Source organism: Acipenser ruthenus, chromosome 47 (assembly GCF_902713425.1).
Source record: "Acipenser ruthenus chromosome 47, fAciRut3.2 maternal haplotype, whole genome shotgun sequence".
In the NCBI taxonomy this organism is placed as follows: Eukaryota; Metazoa; Chordata; class Actinopteri; order Acipenseriformes; family Acipenseridae; genus Acipenser; species Acipenser ruthenus.
The window spans coordinates 3,450,001-3,464,756 of NC_081235.1; the positions used below are offsets into that span (position 1 = coordinate 3,450,001).

The 14,756-nt window shown below is 41.9% G+C and overlaps 1 protein-coding gene across 1 annotated transcript in view; it reads left to right on the forward strand.

The window, feature by feature from the left end:
* Positions 1-14,756, forward strand: part of LOC117966402 (WD repeat-containing protein 18-like) — a 38,498-nt gene that overhangs the window by 2,971 nt on the left and 20,771 nt on the right. Inside the window, exons 3-4 of the mRNA XM_034912402.2 lie at positions 34-167; positions 8,103-8,244. Of these exons, the coding sequence (XP_034768293.2) occupies positions 34-167; positions 8,103-8,244 (276 nt within the window). The remainder of the gene's footprint in view (positions 1-33; positions 168-8,102; positions 8,245-14,756) is intronic.

Below are 14,756 nucleotides of genomic sequence, written 5' to 3' on the forward strand. Positions count from 1 at the left end.
TTGCAGTGAGTGACCGTGCTGTGCTTTGTGCAGGTCTCGACTGGAAGCCTGCTGGCGGTGCTCAACAGACACTACCAGGATCTGACCTGCCTGCGCTTCACTGATGACAGCAGCCACTTCATCTCAGGAGGCAAAGACAACCTGGCTCTGGTGTGGAGCATCTGCAGGTATGAAGGCGAGCGCTGTCCTTAGTCAGCCTGTGCAGGGTTACAAACCTCCTAGCCCTGCACCCAGTCCTGGCTTTCAGAACGTCCCTTGAGATCTGTGATTAAAATGACCAGGAGCCAGGAATCTGAGCAAGCAGGCTCCTGTTCAACCTGTTCTGAACTGATCAACTTATCACAGCATGAATAAATCGCACCGACTAGGTTTACCAATGGGAGTTCTTCTCCAGCATATCAAGTTCAGGGGATATATTGGGGTGTCTGTCCCTCCATCCGTCTGTCATCTGTATGCATATATCTGGAAAACCCATATCCGGTTGTCATGGAACTTGGTAGTAACATTGTTTAGCATAATTTATTAAGAATCTGGGGATATAGGGGTGCCTGTCTGTCTGTCTGTACGTTGTCCATCTCTATGTTGCATATATCTGCAGAATCAAATTAAATGTGTTATTAATTTATAAATAGGACTTGTAAAAGATACAAAGTAACATCTGGTTCCTGGTTGGATTGTAGACCGCAGATAGTTTCAAAGACAGTAACACATTTTCAGCAGTAGGTGGCAGCCTAAGCACACTAGAGCCTTGACATTTACTAAGCTGGGCTTCAATTGAGAGGCCTGAAAGTGACACTTCTTAATATCATGGTGTTCCGAAAGAGAACAGTCCCCTTTTGCAGTGGCACTTCAGCTGTTACAACTTTTACCTTTGCGGAAACCTCTTGGTGTATAATTAAGAAAATCAATCCCACCAAGTCGTTCTGTATTGGCTGTTCAGATCTGTAATCACGGCACAACTACTTGATGGTATTATACAGTTGTCTCAGTCGACACTGACTGATCTTAATGTTGCACCAATCTTCACTCCTTGCCTCATATAGGTGTTTCAGATTGCATTTGGCTATGATCTGAAATACTCTCGATTTATGAAGACCCTCTGAATGTGCCTGCACAGGTTCACATTCTCTGACCACTCAGAGTGCCAAGCTCACTGATATCTATAGTCTTGCTGTCACCCTTGTTCCTGAGTGTGCCGTGCTTTTTCATGCCCTCTTCAGCCCTCGTCTGGTTGGATCTGTATTCCAAACTTGCAGGTTCAGTCTGACAGAATCGGGCTGGGCTCTGCCTGCCTGTTTTGGGAAGCCTCCCTGGAGTGCATGGAGCCTGACTCGAGGGTCAAACATGCCATTCATTATTTAAGCTCCTGGATCACGCTGCTTTCTGGCTGTCTGGCAGGGGGCTATGGAACATCTTTATCCAGGGGAAACCTGGATTAACCTGTCCACAAAGGGATTGAATGTTACTGTACCTGCATACTTCACTGGGGACATAGTGGAGGCTGACATACATCTGTCTGTCCAAATACGAGATAAGAACATGAATGTGAAAGCCTTAGTTAGCACTCATTTAAAAGCCAGTGATATATTTCTAGTAGTTTTTGAAGAGGGCGAGGGGAGGGGTAGTGATGCTGTTTCTAGTGGAGTAACAGTAAGTAATCCTATTTTAAAGCCATGGTTCTTGAAGTGTTAAACTGAAAGTTTTAGTGGGTTGAGGGATGCATTGCAGTTCCACTTTTTGAAGCCTGCATCGTGATCTAGCTGACAGCCCCATTCATCCAAGCTTCAGAGTGTCTTACAGCAGGACTCTGTAGATAACTCTTATCTCTCCTCTCTGGTCCTTCTCCCTTCTGCTCAGCAGCTGAAGCCCATATTCATTTTCCTTTCACTCATTCTTTGATGAAACCACAAGTGCCAAACCTGTCTGAAAAATATACAAACCGATAAGCGCAAACATACACATCCTCTATTAACCCATAAAGTTCACAGCTTTAATTTCAATGTAATTCCCCTGAGCAGCATACATGTTTGATTACATGTTTAACAGTGGAGTGGAAATATCAAGGCTCTTGGTCTATAATCCATCTTCAGTTCTCAACCCAGTGGAGCAGAGCTGATCCTTTGAGAAGAGTGGGGAAAGATATGCCTGAGGCTTGCTGAATCGCCTGGGAGAAGCCTTGATAAATTCAGAAGTTGATCACCATGACCTGGGTTGACATCCAGATGGATAGATGCCTTCACATATAAAGACAAACAGGCTTCATTTACCCCAGGCTTATGATCCGTTATACACCCCCTGCCACAACTTGTCATTTCATCTGATGAAAATGTTGGTGACCATGACATAGAGCAACACCTCGCTCTTTACATCGAATGCAGACGGTGCAAATTGCAGCAGCAAGGGTTCTTACCGGTACCAAGCGGACAGAACACATTACTCTGGTCCTTAAGCGTTTGCATTGGCTTCCTATCCAGTCCTGTGTTTCCTTTAAAATATTGCTGTTAACCTACAAGGCTTTGCACGGTCAGGGTCCTAGTTATATAACGGACCTTCTTAGCCCTTCCATCCCTGGGAGGCAGCTGAGATCCTCTGACTCTGGACTGTTAAAATGCATGCTTCCAAAACATGTTACGCTTGGAGGGAGTGTAGTTTTAGTTGTGTTGCTCCTTTTCTTTGGAACTCGTTTATTAGAGAATCCACAACAGTAGCCAAATTTAAAAAACCCTCAAGACGCACTTATTCTCCACTGTATTTTCTTAAACTCTTTCTGCAGTATGCAATGTTTTTTTATAATATATTTACACAAAGGGCATTTTTTGCTTTAAAAGTAAGCAAACGTAAACAAGATTAATTAGGCTACAAAAACACAGTGTTGCTATGCGGTTTGCTATAAGCCATCTCCACACAAACCTTTAAAAAAAAAATACAAAACAAACGGTAAACGTACAGTAACCTACAACTGATGGCTTCTTTCTTAACTCTAGAAGTCCCTGCCTCCCTGGTTCTGCTTTCTTAATATCTCTGTCACGGTACTTTGCTCTCTTTCTTGACGTTGCCAACAGCCGATAAGCAGCTCGGTTTGAATATTGATTTGGCTATTTTAAACAAACGGCCGGTAAGCGTTGTGTTTATGAAGCTGGCTTTGTTTAATTGAAATGCATTTCAAAGCTACAACAACACGCTGCCAATATCTGCAAGCGTGCGCTCCATCATATAAACACAGAAAAAAAGCTTTCTCGACTGGTGTGTTGAAACGTCACTGCAACACGCAGCTGACTGACACACGCACACAGCCCGCCTCTCTTAAAGGGGAACGCACCAAAAGGCTGATTGCTATAATGCTTTCTTTCTGTTTCCATCGCAGAAGCTGCATTTGCTGCCAATGCCGTAGCCTACTTTTTAATATGTATTTATTTACTTATTTAGCAAGGCGGTTAATTGATCAGGGCGGTTATGTGACGGTCGGATATTTTCCATTGTATTTGTAGAATTCTTTTAATGATTGTTTTGTACAGCGCCTTGAGACACCTAGGTGTGAATGGCGCTATAATAAATTAAAGTTATTATTATTATTATTGTTATTATAGAAGAAAGATTAGCAGTGGAATATTTAACCACAGTTCGATCAGCAATTCTCCACAATAATGTAAGTGTGACATACAGATGGCTGGATAAACAGAGCTACAGAAACCCTAGTATCTGGTATTTTCAATAACTTAAACTAATCGTTCTGCCAAATTTCATGACAACTGGATAAGTGGTTCTCAAGCTCTAGGCAAATATGTATGTGTGGCACCTCCACTCTGTCCCCTTCACAGAGGATTTCATCACCCGCAGGGGAAAGAAGATCCTTAACAAGCTTCGAGACAAATGAACAAGAGGTCCGCTCTGTATTCACAAAACTCTACTGACACGTGTGCGGAGGGGATGTGACTTTACTTCATTTGTTGTTGTTCATTTATTTTTAGAATAATGCCAGTTATTGATTGACTATCAAATTGCTGAGTGCGTACAGTAGTGTGCAAATTTATGAGAACACTCCATTGCTTCTGTTTTGATTTGTTGTGCATACGAAATCAAACCACTGGAACTGAAAATCATGGAAAATGGTCAAAAATAGGCAAATTAGTGATTGTCTAATTTAACTGATGACTTTAATAGGCCACACCTGCAATTCATTTAAAATAGTAAGAGAAAAGGAACAGATGATAAATGATAAAATGCATGAGACTGTAATTAGGCATTTTAGAATGCCTAATTAAAGCACAAAGTGGTCTAACATTTTCACACGAGTGCCTCTTGTTTCTATATCACTGATTACTGACCTCAAACTGAAATTCTCAGTTTTCATGCAAGTATAAAGGATCTACATGACACATCTTGACGTGTTGCAATAGCTTACCCAATACTGCATGTGTATGTAAACTGTATTGAATATCTGTTTGCCTGTAAACGGTAAGCATGCCATACAGCCAACATGCATTCTGAAAAAACGGATGAAAGCACATAATCTGAGAATCGCCCATTTCTATCTGCTTCACTGCAATCTCTTAGCTTCCTGTTGCTTTCCCAAAGTTAGACAGGATTTGATTGCAATGTTACATGAAGACTGCTGCAAGCTGGGGTGAGAAACTGTAGATGAATAAGAGGCAAATGAACCTTGAGGTGGGGTAGCGTATAGACAGCATTGCATTGAGAGGCCTGCGTCTGACACACCTGCCTGCACCACAGTAAAGGGGCTCAATGTCTTGAATAAACCCCAGAGCAGATCAGGGCTGTGCATGCAGTGTCTTCAACGTACGGTTGTAACTGGAACAGGATGGTTCTTCCTTTCACACAAAAACAACAACCAAAAAAGACTTTGTGTGGTGTTTGAGACCGTTGGATTAGCTCGTAACGGCTCATTGTGCATCGATGAATCGGGATACTTTCTTTACACGATGTGTTGTTTAGTAATAGAGGTGTGTGTCGCTTGTATCATAAGACCAAAAGCACAACATAGTTCATTGTAGGTTCACCAAATGGTTCTTGACTGAAGTGTGTTTCATAGTTTGTATGAATACATACTCTCCCTAGCTCAATTCATTTTTCTCTTAACAAAATAGGCTATCATAAAATGATCATTTGATTATGCAGCATACAAGTAGTCCATCAGGACCGCAACATGTATCGTGATGCATCTCGAGTCATGACCTGTGTATCGTGATGCATCTCGAGTCATGACCTGTGTATCGTGATGCATCTCGAGTCATGACCTGTGTATCGTGATGCATCTCGAGTCATGACCTGTGTATCGTGATGCATCTCGAGTCATGACCTGTGTATCGTGATGCATCTCGAGTCATGACCTGTGTATCGTGATGCATCTCGAGTCGTCATTATTATTATTTTTTTTTATTATTATTTATTTCTTAGCAGACGCCCTTATCCAGGGCGACTTACAATTGTTACAATATATCACATTTTCACATACAATTACCCATTTATACAGTTGGATTTTTACTGGAGCAATCTAGGTAAAGTACCTTGCTCAAGGGTACAACAGCAGTGTCCCCCACTGGGGATTGAACCCACAACCCTCCGGTCAAGAGTCCAGAGACCTAACCACTACTCCACACTGCTGAGTCATGACCTGTGTATCGTGATGCATCTCGAGTCATGACCTGTGTATCGTGATGCATCTTGAGTCATGACCTGTGTATCGTGATGCATCTCGAGTCATGACCTGTGTATCGTGATGCATCTTGAGTCATGACCTGTGTATCGTGATGCATCTCGAGTCATGACCTGTGTATCGTGATGCATCTCGAGTCATGACCTGTGTATCGTGATGCATCTCGAGTCATGACCTGTGTATCGTGATGCATCTCGAGTCATGACCTGTGTATCGTGATGCTAATAAATTAGCTCACTGTGACCCTAGCCCCCTCTTCCATTCCTAATTAAACCCAGCGATGGCGCCCCGCCTGCCAGCCAGCCAGCCAGCCACCTCTTATCCCTCCAGCTTCATGGGAATGAAATAAAACAAACCTCCCTGGAGCTTGTCCAACAGTTTAATGAGATTTGACAAGAAAAAAATAAAGATTATAAGGTCACAAGCTTATTAGCATTTGCCAAATGGTACTACTTAATAAACCACATTTAATTAGATGATTTTTTTTTTTGATATTTTTATTTATTCGCATATGTGTAAGTCATGCAGGGAATTCCAACTTTTATTCTGGAACTTTTACCATGGGAACATTTTGACAAGTTCACGCTCCCTTTTCTGACAATGCTGGTGCCCTGATTGAAATGAGTGCTGTATTGTGGGAACTGCATTGGGGCACTATCTGGAGACACTGCGATGCTTAGCAGAGAAATTCTCTCTGTCTGTCTGTGTCTCTCTCTCTCTCACTCGCTCGCTAAAACTTGATGTGCCTTCCCATGATGTATGATGAATAAAAATATCAAAACAGTCAGTTAAAAATATATTGCAGTGATAGGGACACAACAAAGGTAAAGCAATGTGTTTGTTGTCAGCACTGTGCCAGGGGTTCTGTAGCGCTTTAATTGTATAAAATGTACATTTGAAAGTGCACTGTTACTGAATACTGCTTACAAAGAATGATGTGCAGAATCTAGTTTGAATATACAAGTGAAGGTTTACTTAATATTCTTAGTCACCTCTCTCTGTGTCTAGCTGTTGAATAAACCAGTGGCCTTAGCTCATCAGTAATTAACCCAAAGAGGATAAAGTGGATTTGAGGGGAAAAGCAGGGCTTAATATCATTGCTCTGTCAAACCTCCCTGGACCACAAATTGGAATTTGATGGTAATGAAAACAAAGGGGAGGGGGTGGGGGAGCAGGGGGTATACATGAATGAGTTTGTTACTAATGTGATTGCCTGGATACGCCTGGAATCAAATGAGAGCTGATCAGGAAAGGATTTGTATTTATTTATTAGGTTCCAGTCCCAATAAAAAAAATGCAATAATAAAATGAAGAAAATATTCCAACATTAGATGAACTGTTATGAAAATGTATTTATTTTGAGCTGACTTCCTAGTCCCTCTGCTCTAACCACTAGACCACACTGCCTGCCTCCAAATCCCTTCTCTCTAGCCTCTAGACCACACTGCCTGCCTTCCCTGGCCCTCCGCTCTAACCACTAAACCACACTGCCTCCTTCAGCTCTAGCTATTAGACCACTCTGCCTCCCTCCTAGTCCCTCAGCTCTAACCACTAGACCACACTGCCTGCCTCCAAATCCCTTCTCTCTAGCCACTAGACCACACTGCCTGCCTCCCCTGGCCCTCCGCTCTTACCACTAAACCACGCTTCCTCCTTCAGCTCTAGCTATTAGACCACTCTGCCTCCCTCCTAGTCCCTCAGCTCTAACCACTAGGCCACACTGCCTTCCCTCCTCAGGCCCTCAGCTGTAACCAGTAGGTCATACTCTGTCCTTTGCACATGAAGTCTTCTAATTAACTGTGTGTCCTGGTGGGTTTCTATCCTCCCTGTGCATCTCCCTCATGCTCTCTGGTCTCATTCTCTCACCCATCTCATTCTCTCACACAGCTCTCACAATTCTCCCTCAAATGTGTTTGAGCACCAAAGTGTGAGGTTGCTGTGCGTTCTCTCAGGTCCTCGGTTTCCTGTTCGTACCGAGGCTCCAGTCTGGGTTCTGTTATCTCTGTGATTCACTCTTCGGGTTTTCATCAGTTTTCAGCGTTAATGAAAAAAATATCAAAACTGTAACAGCCTTTACAAAAAAAAAAAAAAAAAGAATATTGTGCATGACGAGCAGTGCTGTTCTGAATTAGACCTGCACCCTTTCCTACTTCCTCCCTTTTGACCACTTAATTCTCACTGCCCCCTCTCACTGCCCCCTCACTCTCACTGCCCCCGCTCAGTACTTGTATTGAAGGGTCTCTACCCTCTCCCCCTTCCTTTCTGCTTCTCACTGCCCTGTTTTGTCTGTCCTGCAGGTGACCCTTCTCAGACCTCTGGTCCCCTCTCTCTCTCTCTCTGTCTCTCTGTCTCTCTCTCTCTCTCTCTGTGCTGCAGGAGACCCTTCTCGGACTCACTGACCCCCCCCCCCCCCCCCCCTCTCTCTCAGTGTGCTGCAGGCAGACCCCTCTCAGACTCCAGAGCCCCGGCATGTCTGGGCCCGGCACTCCCTCCCCATCACAGACATCCACTGTGGCCTAATGGGACCCCAGGCTCGTGTAGCCACTGCCTCCCTGGACCAGACTGTCAAGGTGGGTCTGTCTGTCTGTTTGTGTGTCGGTCTGTGTGTTTTTGGGCCAGCAAGACACCTCCACATTGCTTTGAAAGCCCATGACTGCAGTACAGCAGGAAGGTTCACAATAGCTCATCTTGACTTTGGGGATGGAACACTGTAAGTTGCAGCTGTAGTGGATGTAGGTTTACGTCTGTAGGTAAGTCACACTTTATATTATTCTGTACGATTTCTTGGTTATGATTTTTGCTTTTCTATGGAATGAACCCAACAAGGAAAGGTTTAGTGTGCAGGATAAAGCCCTGTAAAAAAAATTAAAAGAAATTTGAAAATGTAATTGAATAGAAAAATTGGATACTGCAGTGGTGGCTGCCAAGACTGATGCGACACCCTGTGTGATAGCCAGTCATTCATTGTCACCACTGCAGAAGTATTTCACTGAGTTTATCTTCCAAACTAGGAATACAATTGGCAGAAAAAAGCTAATCCATGAAAGTTTGGTTGAACTATTTTTTTGAAATGCCCTATATATTTTTTTTGGCTTATGTATTCTGGGTAGAGAGAATGTGATAGTATATGGAGGCACTTGTCTTTTATCTGATTCTTCAACTTCTGTTTCTGCATAGCCGGCTGTGGATCTTGGTGATTTGCTTTGTCATCATACTGATAACTCTAGTTTTATGTTCACAGCTGTGGCAGACAAGGTATGGTACTAAAATACTTTGTTGTGAGAGAGGTATTTTCATGTTTCGATATGTGTTCAAAATTCAGTATTCAAATATTAGTTAATTTGCAAAATGTAACCAAAGTCACTATATGTAACACAATATTAAACTATATTGCCTTCGAATACATGTCATTATGATATTTGGCCCAGCACTAAGTGGATTACATTTGGGCTACCTCTGCACTTGTAAGAGGGCTCCTTAAAATAATTTGCTGATATCGGAGCGTGCTATTGTCTCTTCAGGGTACCAAGACATTGAGAAAGCAAGCAGCGTTATTGATAATCATGTTTCTGACAGACATTTAAAGCTTGTTTTGTGTCTGTCTCTTCCTGTATAGAAGCGATTTGTTCATAAAGGGGGTGTTACGTGAATTAACTGGGCATCAGAACATTACTTTAACTCTGTTATGGGAGTGAACAGTGGTTTGGCTAAAATGATATTTTAAATAGCCACAAGTGAAAAGAAACAGTGTGAGAGAGGAACTTCTGATATATCCGCAATTAAAGGGTGTTAATTATTATTTACCCATTTAGCAGAAGCCTTTATCCAAAGCGACTTACAGATACTAGGGGGTGAACTATGCATCACAACTGCTGCTGCAGAGTCACTTACAATAGGACTTTGGTTTTACGTCTCATCCTATAACTTGAGCCATAACTGCTTCACCTACCCTGCACCAAAGACCAGTTTGTGACTTTGCCTGGTGTAATTGTGTTTGATTGTGTAGAGATGCGTGAGGAAGTCTAGTTGTCTTTGAGTGAGCAGGCTCTAACTGAAGCCCGGGGATGAGCTTGTGTTTTTAATTGCATTTCAAGAAGCCTAGATAAACCTGAAATTGCTCTTGCGTCGGGCTGCTGTGGGACAGCCTGGCTCCTTTTGAAGTACAAACAAAGAGAAAGGAGCGAGGAAGACATTTGACCTCAGGGTACAGTTTGCTGCTCCTAGTCCCTCTCTCTCTCTGTCTCTCTGCAGCGTGACTCTGTCTGTGAACAGCATGCTCTGTTGATCTGGCCCATAGGGATTGGCTCGATTTTGCATGCTCCAGGCTTACACAGCACAGATAGGGCTGGCTGCAGATTGTACAAGAACTCACAAACTATAAAAGGGTTCCATTCAACTCATTTTCTTTTTAGTATTATCAAATCTTACAGTTGAGTTTTTAAAATTGTGGATGCTGAGCTGTCAGTATCATGAAAAAGTTGATATATTTTTAATTTAATATTTAATTAGTGTTGGTATATAGATCTGTCACATTTTCTATTGCAATATTTGTCATGTTGCATTACTGTAAGGTTAGAACAGCATTATTGTGTATGTTGTAATAATTGTATTCTGGGAACAGGGATACAGATGAAGTTTTTCTTTCTAGAGAAACCCTTAACAAGGTGTAATCAAGACATTTTAAAATACTAAAAGGCTGTATTAAGACTATCAGAATCTGAAGCGGCTGCCTGTCCATCTGTATTTCATACTTCCCTTTATACATGTAAATACACTGATGTAGGTCAGTGCAACCTGCTGTTCATGTTACCCACATCATTTCAGCCATAGGATTGAGTGATACTATAAAGAAAATGCTTGCAGATGCATTTAAATGCAGACACAGAACTGAAATATCTGAACCTTGCACACAGATGATTTAGCTAATGCCTTCATCAGTGTCGACGTGACCTAGCTTGGCTTAGTTTTACAGCAGAATTTATAAGCATTTGAAGTTATGGAAGATTCTACCTGTCTAGTTTTATACTGTAGTTTTTTTTTTTTTTGTACTGGAAGTGGCTGGCCTTTTTATTGCACCATATGCCTCTACCTGGGAGCTCTAATTTAATAGGACAGAATCTAATTGTTTCTTAATGTTCCTAGTGTTAGATACTACACCCATTTCCATGCATTTATATCTGTGAAAAAAAAGTGCTTCCCAGTTCTGATGTTAATAGGTTAGACTTTAAACATTTAGGATCTTTAAATGAAACCATTTCAATGCAATGACAGGTCAGCAGTAGTTGCAGTTTATACAGGGGCAGTTCCACAACTTAGGCAACTTTACAGTCAATTTCAGAATGATCCTGATGGTACACATGGGGTGTCATTCTGAAGGTAATTATCTGTGCTTTAAGAAAATATGGCTTCTTTATTGTTTGACTCATACACAACACTGAGTGCAACTATTTCATAATTGCCATGTATCCAGAGATATATTGTAATTATTTTCTCATTGTGATTTTGAACTGCATTGTGGTTTACTGAAAGGTAAGCTCTTGTAAGTAATTCTGTTAACATTGTATTTATTTATTCTGTTAAGTTATATTTTAACATTTTGTACTGAGCAATTTCAGACGTGTGCGTCCAACGTCAATACATGTAGGTGCGACACCATGCAAGCAGAGTTACAATCAAGGAGGAAGATTGCTTCTGTTGTAGTGTATTAATAAGGGTCTGATAGAAGCACACATGGAAAAGATCTGTACACAAGTCCTCAAACATCAGCTATTTTGATACCATGCCAGTGTGGATGAAAGTTTGTCTGAGTACGTCCATCTGAATTCCAGTCCTAATTGGTTGACACACTATGCCCAGGTACAAAGCCACTCCTTGATTTATATGGTTGGTCACCCACATCTTTAGTGTCTGAAATGTATGCCCCACACTGCCCATGGGTCAGCTGAAGGTTATTTATGTAACCCTTATTGAAAGTGTTTTGCATAGTCACAGACATGTTGTACACATTACTGTTGGGGTGCCTCATAAAACAGGGAGAGCCTGGGGTGCTTCTCAGGATGGGTTTATTTGATTGGTTACAAACATTCCCAGTACGTTATAGTTTAAATGTTTGTAAAGAAATTAAACCGAATCTAACATCCCTACATCCTGCCTTCTGTTCTAAACTTTACCGGCTTCCATTCATGCTTATAAAATCTGCTTATTGCCCGGAGTGATGAAACAACAAAGTCATTGTTTTCTTCTTACAGGAGAATAAATGTTCCTCATATTGCAGCATATGGTTGTCTTCAGTCAGTGTGGCATTCAGGGACACGTTAGAGATCTGGGGAGGTTGGGGGAGTTGGAAAAACAAATCTGTTTCCTCCTGGTTGCCATGCTTCAGATCGTTAGTCACACAGTGCCTCTAATGGTAAGGAATATTACATTTGTCTAATGTCCACCCAAAACAATAAATCTCTCCGAAATTAAAGGAGGAAGCCAGCTAATGCAGAATTGCTGAGCGCTTTGATAAATTCTTTTTAACCAAGTCATAAAATCAATAATTTTTAAAAGGCTGTAAAATGCATTTTATTAATGCACTTTAGTGTATGTGTGTGCCCGTGCGCGTGCAGTTTGTCTCTGAGAGGGGAAATGGAAGCAAAAGAGGTTAACACATAAAACAAATGGGTGAAATCTAAAAAACTGAACTGCAAAGGCAATCCATTTGTTTTATTATCATTAATTAATGGTCCCCTGAGCCAGAATTAGGCGTCTTTTTAGGGTGGGGGTGAAGCATTGTCCTAAACGTGTGGCTGGCAGTGGTTAGAGAAAGTGTTGGGCTAGTGGGTTTGAGTAGCTTAGCCTTAAAGGGTACATAAGGACCTTTTTATTTTATTGGTTTACATGTTCCCATGTGTTGCTACAGCTGTTTATGTAAGGTGTGTGTATGTATTGTTTTTATTTATTTATTTACATTTTGACCACTTTTTTAAACATTTAAATTGCATTCCCTGCCTCAAGATGGCTTCACATGTACCTGCATGGACCTCTCAGAACTACATTTCCCATCATCCTCCTGCTCACTGGTAAGTCAATCTGTTACATATGTGAGCAGGAGGATGATGGGAAATGTAGTTCTGAGAGGTCCATGCGGTTACATGCAGGCAGGCAGGGAATGCAATTTAAAAGTTTAAAAACGTGGTCAAAATGTTAAAAAAATAATTAAAGCAATACACACACCTTACGTAAACAGTTGTAGCAACACATGGGAACATGTAACACAATAAAATAAAAACCCATCACCTTCCACACGGCAGCCCAGCACTTTCGTTCTCTTAAAGGGTCCGTATGTACCCTTTAAGAGAACGAAAGTGCTGGGCTGCCGTGTGGAAGGTGATGGGTTTGAGTAGCTCAGTGGTTAGAGAAATAGAGGAAGTAATGGACTGCAGTGTATAATGGGTTTAAGAGAAAGAAAGTGCTAGGCTGATGTGTAGAAGGTAGTGATTCATGTCTGCTGTGTAGAAGGTAGTGATTCATGCCTGCCGATTGACTGCTGTGAGTTTCAGTGAATCAGACGCATCCAGCAGCGACAGGCACTGCGATTCACATCCAGCCCCCACACTCTTGATCTGTGCTTGTCTGGAAACAGCCGCTTGATGTGTGGATGTAAAGCAAGCCTTTTACCCTGGGGTCAGGTCGTGGGGTGCCATTCCTCATGCCTGATTCATGGGCACAACACTGAGCGTGCCGAGCAATCAAGAAGGCATTTCGAGGGGGTGATATAGCAAGCTTTCTCATTCTCGCTCGGAGCTAATTAAACAATTAACGTGCTGAAAAAGGCTGTCTAAATCTAGCCCTGAGAAATCAGATTTTGGAGAGGAAATTGATCTGGTGAGGGGGTGTAAGCAGTGCTATTTCAGAGTACAGTGACTCAAACAAAATAACCACCCTGCTGGGCTGTGCCCGATTCAGTACCAATGCAGAATGACAGGGTGTTTCAGCAACCCATGAGGAGAGATAACATCTTATAAGAAAATGTACAGGACCATTCCCTTCGACCAGTGACTTATGATGGCTGCCATATTGGGATCAAGTTTTTAGTATTTGGTACTCTGCTGTATTGTATGATTTCCCATTTATTTTCTTGCTCGGTACACAACTGTATTCTGTGATTTTCTGGGTTTAATTGTGGGTATTGTACAAAAAATAAACCCTGCATGCTAAATGTATTGGTGTCCTTGACATTAACCTCATGTGGCTACATGAGGTCATATAACATTACGTTTCTTGGTGGTACAGTTTTGCGTTATTGTCTTAATATTCCTGGTGTTGTTTTGTAAGAATTAACTGTTTAATTTCCAAATAATTTTGCCTATGGATGGTTTAACTTTACCGTTTGTACACAGCTGTATTGAATGTTTCTCTCCAATAAGTTCCATTCCAGTGTCCAGTGAAAGTTAATGATAGGTAAGATTAAATATGAAAAAGGGTCAGCCCTGTAAAGATGTAATGTAAAAGTTCCTTTATACTGCTTTGTTTAATATAGTTGTATCCAATGTTTTTTAGCCCATTTTTCTCCCCAATTTAGAATTACCAATTGTGTGATTATTAATCCTGGTTCATCGCTGCAACCCCCCGGCAACTCAGGAAACGGCGTCTGATACAGGCGTCCTCTGAAACGTGTCCCTGCCAAGCCAGTTTTTTTTTTGCACTGCGGATCCACAGTGAAGCCATCAGACCTATAGTGCTCCCGATCATGGTCGGCAGTGACAAAGCCTGGATTCAAGCCTGCGATCTCCTGCACTCCACGTGGAGCGCCTTAACTGGATGCGCCACTCGGGAGCCCTCCTGTACTTTTTTAGGTCACAGTCCCAAATAATAAACACACAATATACAAAACACGGTCACCAGTCCTGGGTGCATGCTGTAGTGCTCGTGGTGGGTAATACAGGTTTATTTGTGACAAGTGAAGTGCTGTTCCGGGTTTTGTGCTGGCCTTTGGAACATGATAGCCGTCCAATAATTACAAACAATTATAGACAAGCAAAACAAAACACTCCCGGTACTTTTATCACTGGGTCTCTCACAGGTCCTTACAGTTTAA